Source organism: Cinclus cinclus, chromosome 16 (assembly GCF_963662255.1).
Source record: "Cinclus cinclus chromosome 16, bCinCin1.1, whole genome shotgun sequence".
Classification (NCBI taxonomy): Eukaryota; Metazoa; Chordata; class Aves; order Passeriformes; family Cinclidae; genus Cinclus; species Cinclus cinclus.
Window position 1 is genome coordinate 3,087,259 of NC_085061.1, and position 16,956 is coordinate 3,104,214.

General features: G+C 42.2%; 1 protein-coding gene across 5 annotated transcripts; it reads right to left on the reverse strand.

Moving 5' to 3' along the window:
* Positions 1-832: 832 nt before the first annotated feature.
* Positions 833-16,726, reverse strand: ARPC1A (actin related protein 2/3 complex subunit 1A). 5 transcript variants are annotated; one of them, XM_062503479.1, is made up of 10 exons: positions 16,637-16,726; positions 13,341-13,427; positions 12,466-12,570; positions 9,789-10,011; positions 8,025-8,132; positions 4,965-5,177; positions 3,724-3,799; positions 3,337-3,530; positions 2,310-2,400; positions 833-1,229 (listed from the first exon to the last, which is right to left on the reverse strand). In XM_062503479.1, exons 2-10 carry the CDS (start codon positions 13,402-13,404, stop codon positions 1,191-1,193), a joined length of 1,113 nt encoding a protein of 370 aa, XP_062359463.1. In that variant the 5' UTR covers positions 13,405-13,427; positions 16,637-16,726; the 3' UTR covers positions 833-1,190. The 5 variants fall into 5 exon arrangements, with proteins under 5 accessions (XP_062359463.1, XP_062359465.1, XP_062359466.1 ...); XM_062503481.1 differs by having other exon boundaries at positions 13,341-13,422; positions 16,637-16,704; XM_062503482.1 differs by having other exon boundaries at positions 13,341-13,445; positions 16,637-16,663.
* Between the last annotated feature and the right edge of the window lie 230 nt (positions 16,727-16,956).

A 16,956-nucleotide genomic window follows, 5' to 3' on the forward strand; every position in this document is an offset into this window, starting at 1 on the left:
TAAATTGTGTGCAAATGCCTCCATGAGCTCCTGGGGCTCCGAGCTGAACTGCAAAAGGTACCTGGGGACAAAGGATCAGCACAGAAGCCAGACCACGCTGACACCTCTGGTTGGAGCTCCATTTGCTCACCAGTCATTATAAATACAGGATTTTACAGGCTGGGAACTCAGCTCTAACAGGACACTATAACCCAGAACCCCCGAGGGTGGAAAAAACCTCCAAGCTCATCAAGTCCAACCTGTGACCAATCCCCACCTTGCCAACCTGCTCAGAGCACTGAGTGTGTGTCATGCCCAGGCATTCCTTGAACACCTCCAGGGGTGGTGATTCCCCAGCCTTGAAGTTTCATGGACTTACAAAGTGATTTGCTTTTAATTTCTTCCCCAGATGAGGCTGAGCAGATTTTTGTCTCACCTTCCTCACAGAGCTTTCCAACCCCTGGGCACTTCCCTGGAACCAGTCTCAAAGGCAACTACAAATAATTCTGTTCACTCACCTTTGGAAAAATGTGACCCACTGAGCAGACAACAACAACAAAAAAATCAGGTTAATTTGCTGTTGTTATGGATTAAATGCAAGGCAGACAGAATGAAGAGAAGTAGGATAAAATCATTAATCCTCCAAAATCACCTCAAGGGAAGAATTCCCCTGGAAGAAGCTCATCTGAATCTTCACATCCAGATCATCAGAACTCCAGGTCTGTCAACTTTAGAACCTTTCAGTCCCCTGTTTTAAGGCCACAAAATATCAGTGCAGGGTTTTTCCCCACTCTGTCTCTCTCCCAGTTTCCTTAAAAGCCCTTTTTTAATCAATAAGCATCAAAACAAAGAATCAGTTTTTTATCTTTTTTATTATTATTATTATTATTATTTCTAGCAGACAATTTACATAAAATTCCCCTTTTAAGTTAGTGATTCATAACTTCCTGCAATAAACTACTTAAGGAGCAGCTTTGGTAAAGAATGGAATGAAACAACCAACTGAAAAAAAAAAAACAACCAATCACAGCTGATTTTGAAACCAACACAATTCACCAAATTTAGATTCAAAAGAAAATCTGACAAGCTGTATTTTCTCAGTGTTTCCAAATATTTCACCTTCCTCCTCCTCCTCCCTTTTCAGGTTTGTGCAGATGTGGGAGCTGCATTCTGTCAAGCAGTTTGTCCTGCTAGATCATGGAAATCCATCTTTACATGATTCGTAGCCCTTGGATGGAGGACTCTAAAGTCTTAAAGGAGAGAAAAAAAATAATTGTAATTATAATCTGCTGCAGTAGCTGGGGTTGAATAATTCAGTGTAAATGCTAATAAAAACAAGTAAAGAATATTAATATTTGAAATGAGAATCAGTCACAGAATCCCAGAATGGTTTGGGTTGGAAGAGACCTTAAAGATCATTTCGTTCCAGCTTCTGCCATGGCCAGGGACACCTTCCACTATCCCAGGCTGCTGCAAGCCCTGTCCAGCCTGGCCTTGGACACTTAGAGGGATGGAGCAGCCACAGCTTCTCTGGGCACCCTGTGCCCCCCTCTCACAGGGAACAATTTCTCCTGTAAGTAAAGGATTTCTTCCTAATGCAAGAACCAGAGCCCACAACAGTCATTAATTTCAAACTCAGGCATGTACAGGCCAATGGTACAGACCTGAAACTGCACTAAAGCAGCACAGAGATCACCTCAACTTATGTTTGACTCCTGTCCCCACCAGAGCACTCTGGCATCACAGAACACGGACAATCTATTCTTTCCCTAAATCAGAGCCCATATGCCAGTTTTGGGAAGACCAACAGGGACCTCTGTTGGCCAGGCCTGAGCAAAGCAAGCATGGACATTAACACATCCTTTTAGGATTTTCAGTGTTGTATTTTCCAACTGTTAGAGACAACTTCTTACTCCTTGAGGACAGGACCATGTTCTGCACCAGGACAATGAGCAGAGTCCCAAGGGATGGAAGAGGCAGGGGTTGTGTTGTTCCAGCCCAGCTGTAGCTGAGGATGGAGGGTGAAAGAATTAAGGGGATTCCTACAGGGACATTAAGTAACTCTATTAAAAAATAAGTCTGTATTTGCACCATCTGCTTAACAAACTGCATCTGCATTTACGCAGATTCTTGGATCAGCTTTTTTACGGACTTCGCTAATGGTTTTGGATATTCCAGTCTGGATTTCCTGCTGCTACTAAAATCTGGCTTGGGGCTTAGCCCCAGGAGTTGATATAAGGAAAAAAAAAAAAAAAAAAGCAACAAAAAACCCAAAAACCTCACCACCCCAGCTAGTTCACATGAACATGGTAGTGAAAGCACATTTTTACCTTGAAATCCCAGATGGTCATTGCTCCATCGATGCCGGTGGTGCAGAATTTCCGACAATCCCGTTTGTCTATCTCATAAATAGACACTTGGCTGCAAACAGAGAGTGAGAGCTCCAACACCCATTCCAGAGAGCCAGAAAAGTGGGAAATTTGGGTTGAATTCTACTCCTACTCTTTCAGATGGAGACATGACTATAGCAGAGCCTACACTAGATTCTTGGTAGAATGCCTCAGAGAAATAAGCCAAGAAAAAGATGCTGAAAGCTCTTTAATGGCTTGGTGAGACTAAATGTTTTCCTTGAATAAAGAGAAATTGCTCTACATCCTCTGGGATCACATTTTTTATTTTTTTTATTAATGCAAAGGTATTTTACCCAATTAATCTGAATGAATCCTTTTGATTAACAGAATCATGGAATGGTTTGGGGTGGAAGGGACCTTAAAGCTCATCCAGTCCCATTCCCTGCTACAGGCAGGGATATTTTCCACTACCCCAGGTTACTCCAACCTGGCCTTGAAGGCTTCCAGGGATGGAGCAGCCACAGCTTCTCTGGGCAACCTGTGCCAGGGCCTCCTCACCCTCACAGGGAAGGTTTTTTCTGCATGTTTAACCTACATTTCCCCTCTTTCAGTATGAAAACAGTGATACATAATAAATAAATACACATGGCAGTAACACCCGAAATGGGAAACTGGGATGTGGATTTCAGGTGGATTTTGCTGACTGGATTTTGCACAATGCCACCAGCCTCTTAGGAACTACCCACATATTTGGTAAGATAAGCCGTGTCCAAGGTACACAACACATTAACCATGAGCAAACAGCTGTAGCCATGTCAATGATTAACTCCACCAGCACCCACGTAAATCCCAGAAACGGAGAGCTGCAAGGGAAGAAGCACAAGGAAAAAGGGACACCAGCTGCACCCTGCTGCCACAGCAAACCCGAGGGTTTGCTGAACACCCTGGGAAACCTACTGGGCATGGAGAACATTCCCTGCCCTGCTCTTGGCAGCAGGACACTCACGTTATACTGTTTTGGTGCAGTGTCTCCAGGGTGGTGTTACGGTCTTCCGTGGTGGCTCTTTTATCCATGTTCCGGAAGCGCTCCATGGCGGAGATGTTGCGCTGGATGCTCTGTTTGGGAATGTCTAGTTTGGAAACGAAGCTCAGCAAGCCACGGTCGTCACAGTTGAAGAGCATCGGGCAGCAGTCGTGGCCCTGCAACCAAAAATTCATCAGGAAACACCACCTCAGCATTCCTACCCTGCCCTTCCAACAGGCAAACACTGACACCAGGGCAGGAATTGTTTATTATTATTATTATTACTACTATTAACTGTGCAAAATATGGAGTTTCCTCCCCCTCCAAAACACGACAAAGCTCTACAAGGAGGAAATAGCAGACACTTACAGCTGCCACCACGCTGTTCTCAGAGACAAAGGACACGCTCAGGAGTGGGAGGAACTCTGTTTTCAGCTGCGAAACCCTGAGCACAAGGACATTTGTTAGAGGGATTCACTGAAACCTCTCATTTTTGGCTCTAACAAAAAATAGGCACCGTTCCCACGCAAGGATGGTTGGAAAAGTCAGGGTAGCTCAGCTGTCCTGTGGTGACAACAGAAGGTTGTAATTTGTAATGAAAAATTACAGCCTAATGAAAGTGTGCTGGAAGATTTATAACAAAACCAAGTATTCCAGATGAAAGGCTAACGTTACCAAAATTGTGTGCAAACAGGGCCAAGAGTTTAAAAGGAATACCCCCCCAAAAGCATCTGTAAAGATGAAGATATTAATTCCATTTGAATAGTAAAAAGCACTTGAAGTTTTGATGCTTGACATCTTTGCAGAGAGGAAAAGCCCTTTAGGTTCATTTAAGTTTTTGTGATTTAATGACAAATAAAGAGAATTTTTAAATACTTTAGAATGAATGATATTCCCTGCCATGTACTTATACAACTGTAGTGATCAGAAGCACAATTCAAAATGAATCCCAGCAATGCCTGGATGACCCCCAAGACTTTTGCTACCGAAACATATGGAAACTCTCATCCTTCCTGGTTGGAATACCAAGGACGCTGCAAAGTTATGCAGATCAAGAGGAGGAGCAAAAGGAGCAACTGTTAGTAAAATATTTTGTTGGACTGGAAGGTGCAAGTTGAAACCTTGCATCAGCATCATCTTAAGGACAGAGGTTGGAAATAATATTCCATGAACAACTTATTTTCCAGAGCATGGTTGTGGATGAGGTCTTAGTTATGGAGTAAGCATGTTTCTGGATTCTCTTTGAATCAAGACTACTGTTTGGAATATCTTGTATTGCAAATATTATTTTGGAAAAGGAAATATTGTTTTCCTGGTTACTCATTTATTTTGCCCAAACGCCTCTTTTCTCCCCCAAAAATGAATTGGCTATACCCCCACCAAAGGATTCTTACAAAGAACTTAAATCACGCAACCTAAAATTCACAGAAACAACCTTACATACAGAATATTTATATTTACACAAGCCTCAAAGAGACTCCTGGAACCCACAGTAAAACAGGCGACAGAGGTGCGAGCCCAACATTCCACGTAGAATCACGGAATCATTAAAGTTGGAAAAGACCTTTTAGGATCATCAGGCTTCACGACAGCAGCAAGGGGATACTCACATCATGTTTTTGGAGGCATCAGCCACTGACACGGTGCTGTCATGACTGACCCAGGCCAGGCGGTTGCCGCTGGCGGAGAAGCTCACGCTGTGCACCCACCCTCCGCTGCCCGCGCCCCCAAATTCTGACATCAGCTGCCCAAAAGGCATCTTGGAGCCCCAAGGTGTGCTGGCTGGCTTTTCATCCACTTCCTTAATGTAAGCAGAGAACACCCTGCAAATAAAAAGATTTTGGTGTGAACAAAGAGAGGACAAAGCCCCTGGGAGCACGGGATGTGTTTCATGTTGGAAGCGGAGAGATGTGTCCCGATTCTTCCAAAAGAAAATATTTTGGTGTCTTTAAAGAAGCCTGGCAGCAGCAGTGTGCAGAGAGAAAGCACCAGTACAAAGGGTGTAAAGCACACAGGTTTCTCATAAATGCTGTTCTTGGTAGCCCTCTCCCTTTTTTCCAGAAGATGGCACAAAAATACACGTTGTCAGTGCATTTTTCCCCGTGCCAAGATTTCTCTTTCATCTTTTTGCGCTGCTAACAGATCTCCTGAGTCAATCCTTTAGTTAGAGAAAACCCAGGAATGGCACTGTATAATTAGAAGCTAATACAAACACCTAGGAAATTATCCACTTTTTAAGAACATTCCCATTTTAGCAGGATTTCAAAGAAAGAAATGTGATGTTCTAATGCCAGCAAAGGAGCTCTGAGCCACCTTCATCCGGCTCATTATTGCAAAAATGCCTTGAAAATGAAATCCTGTAATATTTTTATGTTTTTTTTTTTTTCCCAGCACTACAATTTTCAAGATATGTTTAAACAGAAAGCCTCCCCCTTTTATCAAATTCCTTCTGCATGATTCAGACATGCCACAATATGGTGCTCTTGACTGTTACCATGGAATTCAATGGGATGTCACAACCATAGGATTTGAGTCCATTGAACAGGAGGGGAAGGCAGCTACAACATGTTACTACCAGAGGGGAAAAAAAAATAAATCAGTATAAATTAAAAACTACGATCAAACATTCACGGTTGCAGTCACACAAAAAAGGAATTTTTTTATAGTGAGTTTAAGGAAATGTAGCTCCTCCCTTCCCTGTTTTTTATACCTTTTGTATGTGTGGGGTAAGCACTTCCAAAGGTACCTATATTCAGCTTATTTCAATAAAGCTGCTCATTTGTAATGAGAAGGGTTTAACTTCAGCTATATTAGGTACAGATTTTCAGGGAATTAAGTATGGATATATATTAAGTACGGATATATATTTGGCTCTATCAGGTTAAATATAATCTAACGATAATCCTTTAAAAATCAGAATTTTATAGAGCTACCTAAAAGGATGGTCTCTTAATGTATGGAAGTAGGACAAGATGTTTAAAGCAACAGCCTTTGACAGAAGGCAGGAAAATCATACCTAAGTAGTGAATACCTTGAATTTAACTGTTAGTTAAAAATATAAGAAGTCTTTACCCTTATTAAAGTCTCTCTGTCTTTTAAAAGCAAAATCACCTCATCTTAAGGCCCCAGCCTTCAAAGAACATTGGGAAATGACTTTCATTCCCTCAGCAAGAACATAAAATCATGCTTATGTGGTGCTTGTAGCTACAGATACATATATATTTCAGATGAATATAAAGGGAGCTCATTTATCTTGGCCAAGCACCAAAAATTACTGCTGAATACCCAGGAATTTGCAGCTTCCTGCCCTCTATTCCTTCCATAAAATGTTTCCCACATAGCTGCTTACCACATGGCAGTGGCTCTGGCAGATCTGTTTTTCCTAATTTCCATCAGAACAGGTGCACACTTCAGGTATCTTTATTGTTTTTAATATGGAACTGAAGGGAGGAGAACTAGAATTCTGTACTCATCATTTACAAAAGAGAATAGTTTTGGGGAAGGAAGAGAATTCTAGAATCCCAGAATGGTTTGTGTTGGACACATACACAAATTTCAGGTGATCTATGTCAAAGTCCTGAGGGCCTTCATGAACCCAAATTTTAAAAATTCCACATGTGAAAAGTAGCTATTTCTGTTTCACACCACTTGTTTTGTGACAGGAAGTGAATGCATTCAGTTTATCTAATCAAAACTGGAAATAAGGCAGAAAAGGGGAGACAACTTTCCCCTCTCTTTCCCAGCTTCCATTTAACATCTCTCCTTACATGACAAGCTCTCAAAGGATGGGGTTTAGATGCAAGGGTTTCATTCTGAAATAAGGACTGCAATAGTCAGCCCTACCTCCCCCCTCCCACTCCTCCTTAGTCATTTTTAGTACACACTTCCAAGCTTAAAAATTGCCCTATTACATAAAGAATTTAAGAAAAGAAACTTTCATTATCATTCAAGGTACAAGTGATTAAGACAATATGGATTCAAGTCAGGCCCTGCAGACTTCCCTGCAGTGACCCCAATCACTCAGCACAGAGCAGTCTGCAGGGCCCATCTCTCACCCTGTGATTTCACAATCAGTTGCAAAGTCTCCCTCATCCATCTCTCAGCCAATCTGCCTTTAACAGTCTTTTTTATTTTTTTTTTAATGGTCTTCAAAAAATCTCTTCTATTGTGTTGAGTTGCAAGTGGATCAATTCCTTGACACTGCTCCCCACAGGCAAAGGGGAGGAAACAAGGAGCTCAGGTAACTAAAAGATGGGAAAACACCTTTGGAAATGGCCAGTTACTCTGAATTTTGGAACTGCACCATTAGGATATTGCTTTTTAAACTCTAACTAGCAGTGCTGGTGTTCTACAAAATGACACCTGCTAATCCAACTTCAGCCTAATGACCAGCTCTCAGCCTAAATGCTGTGCAATGCCAGGAAGGAACCCACCAATTCCCCAAATTCAGGTGTGTCCCTCAGCACATCCATGCTGGCTGTCCAAAGTCAGGAAACAGCAGCACCAAAACCAACATTTCTCAAGCTGGATATTTTATTTTGGTACCAACAACAGTACACAATGAGCTACCTTCTATAATAACAGCAAGTGCAAATACCTGATCAACATGCTCAAGCTACTGATTTGATCCAGTAACCCAAACTGTAGATAGATGTTTTAGTTTCTCTTACCTGCACTTGAAGTCACAGGATCCTGCAGCCAGCAGGACATTGTTGGGGTGCCAGTCCAGGCTCAGGACAGTGGAACGAATGGGTTTTTTAATGTGTTTGCTCACCCACCTAAAATAAAACCAAACCAAAATAAAACAAAACTTATATGAACATATTTTACCTGATTCCCACAAATCCATGAAGCACTCTTCAAAAAGATCACTCCTTCTCAATGACTAAACACATCAGTTTTGGAAAAATCTTCATGTCCAAATCTTTCACATTCTCTTGTGCAATCTGTGAACTTTATGGTTAGCTTAATTAAGCTTCCAAATATTATGAACACACTCATTAAATATTTATCTCCTCAGACAAGTCCTATTCCCCTTCCAACTAATTTTTACAATGCATCAGATAGAGCTTCTTGATATGAATTTTGCACAGGAATTGCCAGGTCTCTTCCCCCAGTGAACACAAGGTCAGCTGTGACTGTGACACTGAGCTAAGCAGCACTGTTTTCATGATCACCAAGTACAAGTCCTTCTCCAGTCCTTCCAACGAGTTTTTTAGTCACATCTCTTGCCTATTGACTTTTCTACTGTTTAAAAATACAATAACTATAAAACACAACAAGAAAATGGGGGGACTGACAATGACTCAACCAGTGCATTCATCTCAATTATCTGCAGTGCATTGCAAAGTGGTCCTGCTGCTGAATGCATCAATAGTGGCCTAAATATGTCTCAGCAGATTTGGTTTATCTGAACTATTTACAAACTAGTAATGAAATCTATTATTCACTTCATGCCTTTGGAATGATGGTGCTTTTTCTTTGATTGTATTTCCATCAGGCACAAGTTTTAAGGCTCACAATTTACAAGTTATATTTTTTTAGCATATGGAATCTTGATTCTTTTTCAGACAAACGAGGCAGAGAAAAAACATTGATAAGTGAACATGCTAGAAAGCATAAAAGTCCAAAACAATCTTTAAAATGTATTTTGCAGGTGGTGTCATTGTTTTTCATCTCCACATGGCAGACTGCACACAGGACACCTGTGTTTTTGTGCCTGTTTATGCAACCCAAAGTAAGAGATACTCCACACACTGATTTCAGCTACAGATGACAGAGCACATGTAGCTCCAACATGTGCAGCTACAAAGAGAGAAGATCAGAAGCATTAAGTTTAGATGCTAAAATGAGAAAAATGTTAATGGTGGAAATATCCTTGTGATATTCCTATGTGAAATCTATAAACTGTGATAAAAGTACATGACAAAATGCAGAACAGGTCGATGACAAGCTCAAACATTTTCTAACATCACCCTGGAGATGTGACAGACTCAAACCTCTAATGACAGGAAATGGCCCAAAATGATGGACAAGGAAGAAAGACTTGAGTAGATTTCTCCATTCATTCTGGCACAGAGAGGGGGAAGGAAATATTTATCTTTTCTCAACCGTATAGTTATAGTAATGAAATCTTTACTCTGCAGAAATTCTTGCACTTTTAGAAAAGCAACATATGTTTATGGCAGCCAGGCAGAACACATCCATGCCAACTTGCACTGTCTGAAAATAGGCAAAGGCCTTTAGGTGCTACAGCAGAGTGAAGAAGAGAGAGAACCTTTTTCCCCAAACGTTAAAATCCACAAAAGAACTGATGAGGCCATCCTTCTACATTTCCTGAACATTTTAGGAATTAGTAAAACAGTAACCCAGTTACTAGCATTAAACAGCTTCAGCTTTCACATGCAGACCTTAAAGATATAAAACCAGCTCACCAATCATTTTCAGACTCAAAGTAGCACACAGATATGAGTCGAGCTCCACTTCCCACAGCAAATTTGTTCTCCAAGGGAGACCACTTGACAAAGGTGGCGGCACGGTTGATCCTGAGGATGACGAGGGTGGGTTTCCACACGCCGTCCTTCTGGCTCCACACGTAGGCGTTGCGGTCAGCGCCGCACGTCACGATGCGGTCGCTTTTGGGAGCCCAGTCAATGCCTGAAAGTGAAGAGCTCTCAGGAATTCATTTGTTCCTCGTGTTGTTTGCTTTACAAGGCAAAAGAGAGATCACCTCACAGCCCTCTGTCGCAGAAACCCAGAACGGTTTGGGGTTCTTAGAAAGGACCTTAGAGATCATCCAGTTCCAGCTCTGCCAACTCCCATTCGCTATCCCAGGGTGCTCTGAGCCCTGGCCTTGGACACTTCCAGGGATCCAGGGGCAGCCACAGCTTCTCTGGGCAATCTGAGCCAGGGCCTCACCACCCTCACAAGGAAGAGTTTTCCCATATATCTAACCTACATTTCCTCTCTTTCAGTCTGAAGCCACTCCTCCCTGCCCTGTCACTGTAGTTCCTGACGAACTGACCACTGAGACAGTTTTACTGTTATGCCATTCCCCTTCATCTCTTATTCTCCAGGAGCTATTTCAAGCTGTTAGGGATACTTGTTTCTCCCTCCAGCTTTCACCAAAACTGCAGATCCCAGGGATTTGCAGGCTGAGGAAGCTCCGAGGGCTGGCCAACAGGTGGAGCTCTGCAGACCGGCCACGGCCTGTCCACCAGCACCCTCCAAACCTCTGACTTCTGCAAGATCCCTCTCAACAGCTGAAACTCAGCAATTCTAAAACTGCACAACCTCTAACAACATTTTGTGCTTGCTGCCAGACTGCAGCCATGACCTAAAGTTTAGGTAACAGGGCTTTTTGGTTAGATGCTATCAATCTTTTGGTACTGACAGAATTCTTACATTTTTTATCATGCCTATTTTAAGCTGTGCCACAAGAAAGGTTTACCAAGAAAAAAATAACAAATTCAAAGAATAAAATAAAACCTTTGATAAGGCTGCAATTGCTTCTTTCCTCTCCTAGGCAATGAAGGATGTTCCCAGCTGGAAAGTCTTATGGGAACATGATTTTTCATCTTTTCTCTAGCATCCTCTGGGACACAGTCCTCAACTCTCCTGCCACAAATTATATGTCAGTGGTTTTCCATTATTACATTCAGTATTAAAAACATCTCTTAAGCTCACAAACTGTAAGTGGGATAAAAGCTGTGGAAAGAATTTGTACTGTTACCACATTTTTAATATATTGCTTGTTTCAAAATAGGTTTATGCTTAAAAACTGAAGATCTTGATAGTCTGAAACTATAGTTACAGGAGCTCTGGCACTGCCTTTGAAAGAGGGACCACTCTGCCCCCCTCTTTCCTTCTCCTGCCCACCACCTCCTCTCACCAGCCCTAGTGCTGTTCTGATTTATGCCAAGTTCAGATTTTTAGCTTAGCAGAAAACTAAGCCAAGAGAGTGAAGAAAGCTCTTCCTGTGAGTGAGCAGAGGCAGCTCACCACAATCCTGAGTCAAGAGAAGGACCTTGTGCCCTGTGATCAGGAGCTGGAGTGGCAGCAGCTGACTCACTCCTGTCAGGGTTTACAAGCAGTTTGATCAGTGGATCTCCTGTGTGTAACCACAGCTGAACTCCACTCTTTACAACCACCAGAGCACTTCGTATTCCAAAGGTACACACTGTGCAGGAAAGCAGAGAGAGCTGTTTTCCCAAGTCATGAATATTTGGCTTCTAAAACTAACAGGTACAAGTAAAATGTCTTGGGGGGACACAGTTCATTTGGAAATGCAGCCCAAGTGACTCTTCACAAAGAAGCAGATACAGTTGTATTCTTGGACAGCAAGAATTGGAAAAATTGAATGTATTTCCTGCAAAATGCTGTTGGACCAATACTTCTGCCCATCTGTGAGCTGCGAACAGAATTTGCTGCTTTGGGTAAGTGTTTGTATAAATTATTTTCATTTCCTTAAGACAATAAAGCCCTTTCAAAAATATCACCATGGGGAAGAAAAAAACAACCCAGTAATATAAGATTGCCACAGGATAATCATATTTTTTAGAATAACACCTTGTGACTCAATGTGGCAGCTCTTCTTAACTTTCCTTGTAGATGTACAGATACTCTGGGCCAGCAATGAATGTGCTCACTGATGGTCTAAGTCCAGGACTGACCACTTAAAATGTTTACACAGTCTCTAAAAAAGGGCATTTACTGCTGTTGGAAACCACAAAGCAATGCTACAGTCGTATACTTGATGAAATTTTAGTACTAGCACTTGAAAAGGAGCAGCATGCATCACTGTGACACAACCAGATTACTTCAGTAGACTGAGAATGTGTTCTCATTATGTCATTAGGGATGAAAAATAAGCCATAGATAAGAACAAATGGCTCAGTAACTCCACTGAAATGTCTGGAAATGAGATAGGGTTTTTCTTCCGAACATTCACTGCATGCAGTTCAGAAAACTGCTGCAAGGGTCTCTCTAAGTGGAAATGCCAACCTATAAAAAGATCTATTTACTCAACACTTGCAGATTTCCTGCTCACAATCTCAACTGGGGAAAACAGGAGGGGTTGGAAAACTTCATGTCTGGCTCACACAATCTCACCTGTAATGTGTCCATTGTGTTCCTTCAGCTCATGAGCCTTCACCCACTGGTTCCCGCTTTTCTTGTAGATGTGCACTTCATGGTTGTTAGGGCTAATGGCAATCTCTTGAAAGAAGAAATTAAACAATCCAGTTATACAGAAGGCTTTTTAAGAGCAAATGCTATATTTGGAAAGACTACTCCCATCTAAAACCTCTATTCAAAAATCTGAGAGGATTACATGGCCTTTGTAAACGAAGCGCCAAAATCCCCGGAAAATCTTTGTGGACAGAGAATCATGGAATGGTTTTGGTTGGAAGGCATCTTAAAGATCATCCAGTTCCACCCCTCTGCCATGGGCAGGGAAACCTTCCACTATCCCAGCGTGCTCCAAGCCCCAGTGTCCAACCTGGCCTTGGACACTTCCAGGGATCCAGGGGCAGCCACAGCTTCTCTGGGAATCTGTGCCAGGGCCTGCCCACCCTCAAAGGGAGGAATTTCTTCCCAAAATCCCATCTAACCCTGCCCTCTGGCAGTTTGATATTGGTACACATACCATGGTCACCAGTACTCTGCACAGGAAGACAGCACATTTGGAACACAACAAGCCACATTATATAGAAAAATTGGCCAAGAGGCAAAGCTTTGTGGAACACCAGGAAGACTCTACCTCCTATGCCAGAGTTCCAGCAACAGGTTTAGAAAAGCACTGATATGGAAGACATTTACTCTTCGGATACTAACAGTATTTAACAGGTAGAATTATGTATCTGATATATATATATATACCCCTTCCCTAAATATGACCCAGGACATAACAAGATCAAAAACTGACAGCAGAAAGTAAACAGCAATTAAAAAAAAATAAATAAAATGAAAATGAACTTATTACTTACGAGTACGGTCTCTGTTCCAGGCATGGCAGGTGATTGGCTCCAGCAGGAACTGATGCAGAGACATTCCGAGTTAAAGAGATTCCTATGCTGGAAAAAGTGAAAAGGCTGAAAGGTGTAAAATTGAAAATACAATGCTTCAAAATGAGAGAATTAATACAACAAAGTTAACCTTCAACATTTACCAAGCATCTTTCAGCGCAGTGTTACAATTTATTTAAAGATCACAACTTGAAAAATAGAATTAATAAATATGAAAAGTCTGCTCAAGAGCTGCCTGTGTCACACCCCTAGATATTTTCAGTAGGATGATGGATTTTCATTGTCCTGCTCATGTTAGCTAACTGCAATTTCCCTAAAAGCCAGATAAACTTGTTTCTTTGTGTATTGTCACAGACAAGAGAGCAGGTCCTCAAGAAATCTAATAAACCTATTAATTTTACTATGGAAATAGGATAATTAGAAAAATAAATATTCAGGACAAAGCTCAGCGAACTGTTCTAAAGCCTGACTTGTATCTAGGCTCACAGGCAGCACTACAACAAAATCTTTTTTCAGGAAGTCAAACTGATGTGTAACTATTAATCTACTGATACATTATTCAATAAACTTTTTATATGTATCCTAGAGAAAAATTACTAAGATTAGTAATTAACTAATTAGTAATTTCTTCAAATTAATTCTAGCATTGAACTGATAATCAGGCTTCTGCCCCATGAAACTCAAACACTAAACCAAGCTGAATCGTTGTAGTTTGTGAGCATTTTGTTTAAAAAAGACAAAATACCTACTTTTTTCCTTTAACTTATGGCTGCTACAAGAGACAGTGCTGAAAAATCTGCATCTGGAAGCAAATCCATCCACAGACACAAAGTTGTTTAAAATGTTTTATTATATTACCTTCCATCCATTTATGCTACCTTTGGTTAATACAGGACATGGAATAGTGTATTTTTGAAATTAAAATATTTTAGTCATTAAAGTATTTTAGATAACAAAATATTTTAGTATTAAAATACAGTATTCTATGTGCTGTATTAACCAGAGCAGCATAAATGGATGGAAGATAACACCATGAAAACTCAAGGTCACCTGTAATAATAAAAATGTGCACAGTTCAATACATCCAACTTTGATTTGTCAACTCCTTTGATACATTCCCCAAAATTTTCACAGCAATTTATCACTGCCTGAGGGATGAAAGCATTTTGACCCCCACATATCCATCTAGAAAGAACTATCTCCGTGATGTCATTCCAAGACATCCACACCCATTAGAGCCTGGAATTACAACATACCCAAGTATGGCCATGTTAGCAGAGGGTGGAGACTTCAGGACAAGGTAGGAATTTGGAAGCAAACAGGAAATGAATGGCAATCCAACAAAAACTTAAGAGTGAAAGAAGGATGAGTATGCTCTTACAGAGCCTCAGGAATTCCTATCACACCATCAGTTTAACAAATACATTGAATGTGCTGGATCTTGGAGCAGAGGTGAGATAGTATTCCATCAATGCAAGTAACTGGAGAGACTTCTTACTTTATTTATTGATTTTTTTTGTTTAAGGAAATTGAGCACTGTTATTCTAAAAATATGCAAATTATAGTTGTATTTCAAATGTAATTGAAACACAGCTTTTAATGGCTTTTTTTTAGTCCAGCTCACAATTTTAACCAGCGTGATTTTCACAGTTCTTATAATAATCACATCCTACCAATCAAATGAATTAAATACACACCCTAATTAATTTTTTTTTTTTGTTAATGTGAAAATGTTCCCATAATCTGGGTTACCCCTGCCCTTGGACATCCATCATTTGAGATCCCATGTGTGAATATAAGCAAAACACAACTGCAAAGTGCTTTTTCCAGGATCCTGCCTTAGCTCCTGCCAACATTCAGTAGCAGCACATTTCCATATACAGGAAAAGTTCAAGAGCTGTTCCACCAACAAGGAATGCTCAGCCTTTGCTACTCTTTACTCTGAAATAAAATGTAAAAATACCCAGTCTCCTCTCCCCGAGGAATGCAGCTATTTTGAAATAGTTTCTAAAAAACTGTAGTATTTTATTCACAGACTGGCATTACATACAAAATATAGTCCAACTCTACCCCCTAGTATAGGTATTTTTACTTTGCTGCTCCCAAAACCAACCCAAAGTTGTATGGACCATGACCATTACTTCCCACTGACTGATTTACCTGAGCTCCATAACTGGCTACAAGTGACCTTTTTCCATTTTAGTTTGGTTAAAAACCCATAAAACACAGCAATGATAATAACCTCAAAAAGCAGTGCTATTTCTGTCTCCTGACAGGTACAGGGACATTTTCTTTGGGAAGTCAAATCTCAAAGAAATTTTCCAGGTATATTTATTCCTTACTAATACACAGACAAAATCCAACTCATATTTCACTAGGGAAAATGCTGCTGGCTTTATGATTCTTGACAAATTAATAATCTCAATGCCTTCCTGCCATCCAACCTCAGAACCTCACATGGGGAAGATGCTGCTATGATTTTGTTACCAAGTACTTAATGCAGCTCCCTCTGAGATTTATTTCAAATGGAAAGCAACTGACTTTGAATTTCAATAAAATATTTTAAAATGGAGGAAAAAAAAAAAAGGGGGAAATCTTGCACCTTTCTAGAGCAGGTCCTTCAGTACAAGGCCTGAAAGGATGGAGCTCGGGATGTACAGCTGCTGTCACCTCTCAGCAGGGTGAGAAATACGTGGTGAAAGCCCATCCCTGGACAAACAACCAGCCGGGATACGGACTCACAAGCGGCGATGGAACGTGTGTGACAGCGAGAAAAGGATCTTTTTTAATCCTTGCCTATTCTCGGAGCACCTACACCACTTCCGAACACCTGGAAGCGAAGCACCGGCGATGAAGGACAGCCTCCCACCACTGTCACTCCCTCCCGAGTCACTCGGCGCGGATTTCCCAGGGGGGTGACTCCTCTCGGGCACCTCCTGGCACAAGACACCATTAGCAGGATAAAGCCTGGGATGGGGGCGGGTTGTGGGCTGCGGCCCTGCCAACACAGGGGCACGGCCTTGGGAGGCACAGCGGGGGAAACGGAGGGGCACGGCGGAGAAAAGTGGGGGTCACCTCCACAACCCCTCCCGGCCCGTCAGGGCGAAGGGGTGAGCGGCGCTCATCGCCTCACCTTCAGCAAGGCGTCCCCAGCCCCTCGGGAGGGGAAGCGATGCCGCGGTGCCTCCCCTCACGCCCGCAGGCTTTCCCCCACACCCCCCTCCCCGCCGCCCATCGCTGCCGCGGCCGGGACTCACCTGAGGCGGAGCGGGACTCGCGGACTCTGGGCAGTCAACGCGACTCCGCTCCGGCGGCGGCAGAGGCCGAGCGGGCCCGGCTCGGACACGGGCGGCAGGAAACGCGCTCCGCGCATGCGCAGCCGCCCGACCCCACACAAAGGGCGGAGCGGCGCGTGCGCGGCCCCTCAGGGCGGGGCGGGTGGAGGAGGCCGGGAGGGGAAGGGCGGCGAGGTAAGGAAAGGTCTTTAAGGTTTTAGAAATCCGGCTGTCAGTCCCCCGTGCCGCTGTGAAGCCTCAAGCGCATCTTAAACGCCTCTGGTTGTGAATGTACCACTTAG

What these genes read in the sequence shown, in the direction of transcription:
- ARPC1A (XM_062503479.1), bottom strand. Translation starts at nt 13,404, where the DNA reads ATGTCTCTGCATCAGTTCCTGCTGGAGCCAATCACCTGCCATGCCTGG. An exon ending in ACACAATGGACACATTACAG is followed by an intron (nt 10,012 to 12,465) that starts GTGAGATTGTGT and finishes CTTCACTTTCAG; the next exon opens with GCATTGACTGGGCTCCCAAA. An exon ending in TGACCATCTGGGATTTCAAG is followed by an intron (nt 1,230 to 2,309) that starts GTAAAAATGTGC and finishes CTCTCCTTTAAG; the next exon opens with ACTTTAGAGTCCTCCATCCA.